Source organism: Penaeus vannamei, chromosome 17 (genome assembly GCF_042767895.1).
Source record: "Penaeus vannamei isolate JL-2024 chromosome 17, ASM4276789v1, whole genome shotgun sequence".
Classification (NCBI taxonomy): Eukaryota; Metazoa; Arthropoda; class Malacostraca; order Decapoda; family Penaeidae; genus Penaeus; species Penaeus vannamei.
The window spans coordinates 1,857,474-1,859,973 of NC_091565.1; the positions used below are offsets into that span (position 1 = coordinate 1,857,474).

A 2,500-nucleotide genomic window follows, 5' to 3' on the forward strand; every position below is an offset into this window, starting at 1 on the left:
TTCATCACAAAATTTGTGTCCTACTTTTGAAAAATTCCAAAATCGAGAAGAAAAATCGGTAAAGAAAATCATCCCAATGATTTAATAATAATCCCCCCGCCTCTCCCCCTCCCCTTCCAAAAAAAAAAAAAAAAAAAATCACCTTCTTCCTCACCCCATAAAAAAGAACAACAAGCACTTTTAAATAATTTCAGGGAAGTTGACTTTGCTCTGGGACCCTTCGCCTTCAACTGGGAGCGGTACCACTATGCGTGTGAATTTACGCAGCCCATTTTCATCGACTATGAAAGCGTCTTCATGCGCAGACCTCGAGTGGAAACGGACCTATTCGCTTTTGTCAGGCCCTTCACGTGGCAGGCGAGTTTCATTATTATTGTTATTCGTTTCATTATTATTGTTATTCGTTTCATTATTATTGTTATTCGTTTCATTATTATTGTTATTCGTTTCATTATTATTGTTATTCGTTTCATTATTATTGTTATTCGTTTCATTATTATTGTTATTCGTTTCATTATTATTGTTTATTATTCAAGTTTTATTTCAACCTAAGAATAAAAAAAAGGGAAATATAAATGGGATGTTAGGATATCGTGATTAATCATTATCATTTGTTTTAGTTCTTTTCGATCTAAGAAATATTGATAAGCATATGTTTAGATATCGTTGTGGAAATTTAGTTATTTCTAAATTTCTTATAATTATTTTTCTTTATCTCTCGCCCTCCCGTTTTCTTTCAAACCAACAGGTGTGGCTGTGTCTTATCGGCGTTATCCCTCTCACCTGGTTTATTCTTGTTCTCTTCCTCTATCTGAGTCCGGATAAGATTTATGCGCAAGAAACCAAGGCAAGCAAAACTGTCAAGAAAGAGAATAAAAAATCCCATTTAATTTGGGTAGTTCGAGCTGTCACAAACCAGAGTAAGTATATTGTAGACATTACAAAATAACATTTATGTGTATTGCATCTCACATTTCATTTCAAAATAGCGATAGGGTGAACCATTATACGTTTTTATTTATTTTTTTTTCTTTTATTGTTATTATTATTATTATTATTATTATTATTATCATTATTATTATTATTATTATTATTATTATTATTATTATTATTATCATTATTATTATTATTATTATCATTATTATTGTTATTATTATTATTATCATTATCATTATTATTTGGATACGTATTCCAAAAAAAAAGTTTTGAGCACTGAAAATTATCATCTTTCTTCTTTCCTCTTTTATAGGGTTTTAGACTAATTTTGTCTATATTCCCTGGATCTTGAAAAAAAAAATCAAGTATCAGGTAAACTATATTCCCTGGATCTTGAAAAAAAAAAAAAAAATATATATATATCATCAAGTATCATGTAAATATCTCTCTAGCATCAGACACAAAATAATCAAACACTTGTATCACTACACTTGTAAATGGATAAAAAAAAAAAAAAAAAAAAGTCCCGGACCGCGGTCTCTGCCTTTAATAATTCAATAAATGCAATAAAGGAGCAGAGAACAGTGGCGAGCAGAGGCTAAAGGTGCCGTCACACTAGCACTTTTTCCATCAATTTTTTGACAATTTTCTGAAATTTTGTCCATTTTTGAGTGAATTGTCGATTCTCCAGTCAGACGATAATGGTCGTTTCCGTCTGAAAACCTTTCCGTCAACTTTTTCAGCCAAGTAAAGTCAGATCAAGAGCTATATTCGAGAATGTTTGTATTTACGTTAAAAGTATAGTCAGATCAAGAGCTATATTCGAAAATGTTATATGTTATTAAAATTGTCAAAAAAATGACGGAAAAAGTGGAAGTGTGAAACGGCCTTAACTCCTTGACTGCATGTCCCAAAGACTCATGTATAAGGCCTATTACTGAGAACTATTTTGAGGGAGATGTTTTGACTATATAAACACAGATGGAACATGGGAGTAACACTTTATTCGATTTAGATATAAATTCCAAAATCAATCTTATTTCTCCCTCTGATTGGATGCCACAACCCTTTCTCCCCCCCCTCCCCCCCTATACACACCACTGGCAGTTAAACATAAAAAAATTAAAAAAAACCCTGACCATAAACAGACAAATCATATAAATAAACGAAAAATAAAACAATATTCCCGCCGCTATTCTGCTACACACATTCCTCACTCAAGCATATTCGCACACACATTTCATAAATCTTTTTATTTTTATTTATTATTTATTATTGCCTTTGCTTTCCCAGGCAACCCTTGGCTTCCCAGCAGTGACAGTCGGCGAGTCATGGTCGCTACGTGGCTGCTGTCAATGCTGATCCTTCTTTCCCTCTTCTCTGGCACGCTTATAGCCATGCTCACGGTCCCTCTGGTGAGAAGAGGCGATCGGATTCTCTTGGGTGGCGTTTCGTGGAGGTTTTGAGAATGCTTGGTAGCGTTTCTTTGAAATTTAAAAGGTGTTCGATAGCTTTTAATTCAGTTTTAAACAGTGTTCAGTGGTGTTTATTGAGTTTTAAGAGT

The 2,500-nt window shown here is 33.1% G+C and overlaps 1 protein-coding gene across 1 annotated transcript in view; it reads left to right on the forward strand.

Moving 5' to 3' along the window:
• Window positions 1-2,500, forward strand: part of LOC138864582 (glutamate receptor ionotropic, delta-2-like) — an 8,454-nt gene that overhangs the window by 1,260 nt on the left and 4,694 nt on the right. Inside the window, exons 3-5 of the mRNA XM_070132381.1 lie at window positions 195-357; window positions 749-920; window positions 2,230-2,351. Of these exons, the coding sequence (XP_069988482.1) occupies window positions 195-357; window positions 749-920; window positions 2,230-2,351 (457 nt within the window). The remainder of the gene's footprint in view (window positions 1-194; window positions 358-748; window positions 921-2,229; window positions 2,352-2,500) is intronic.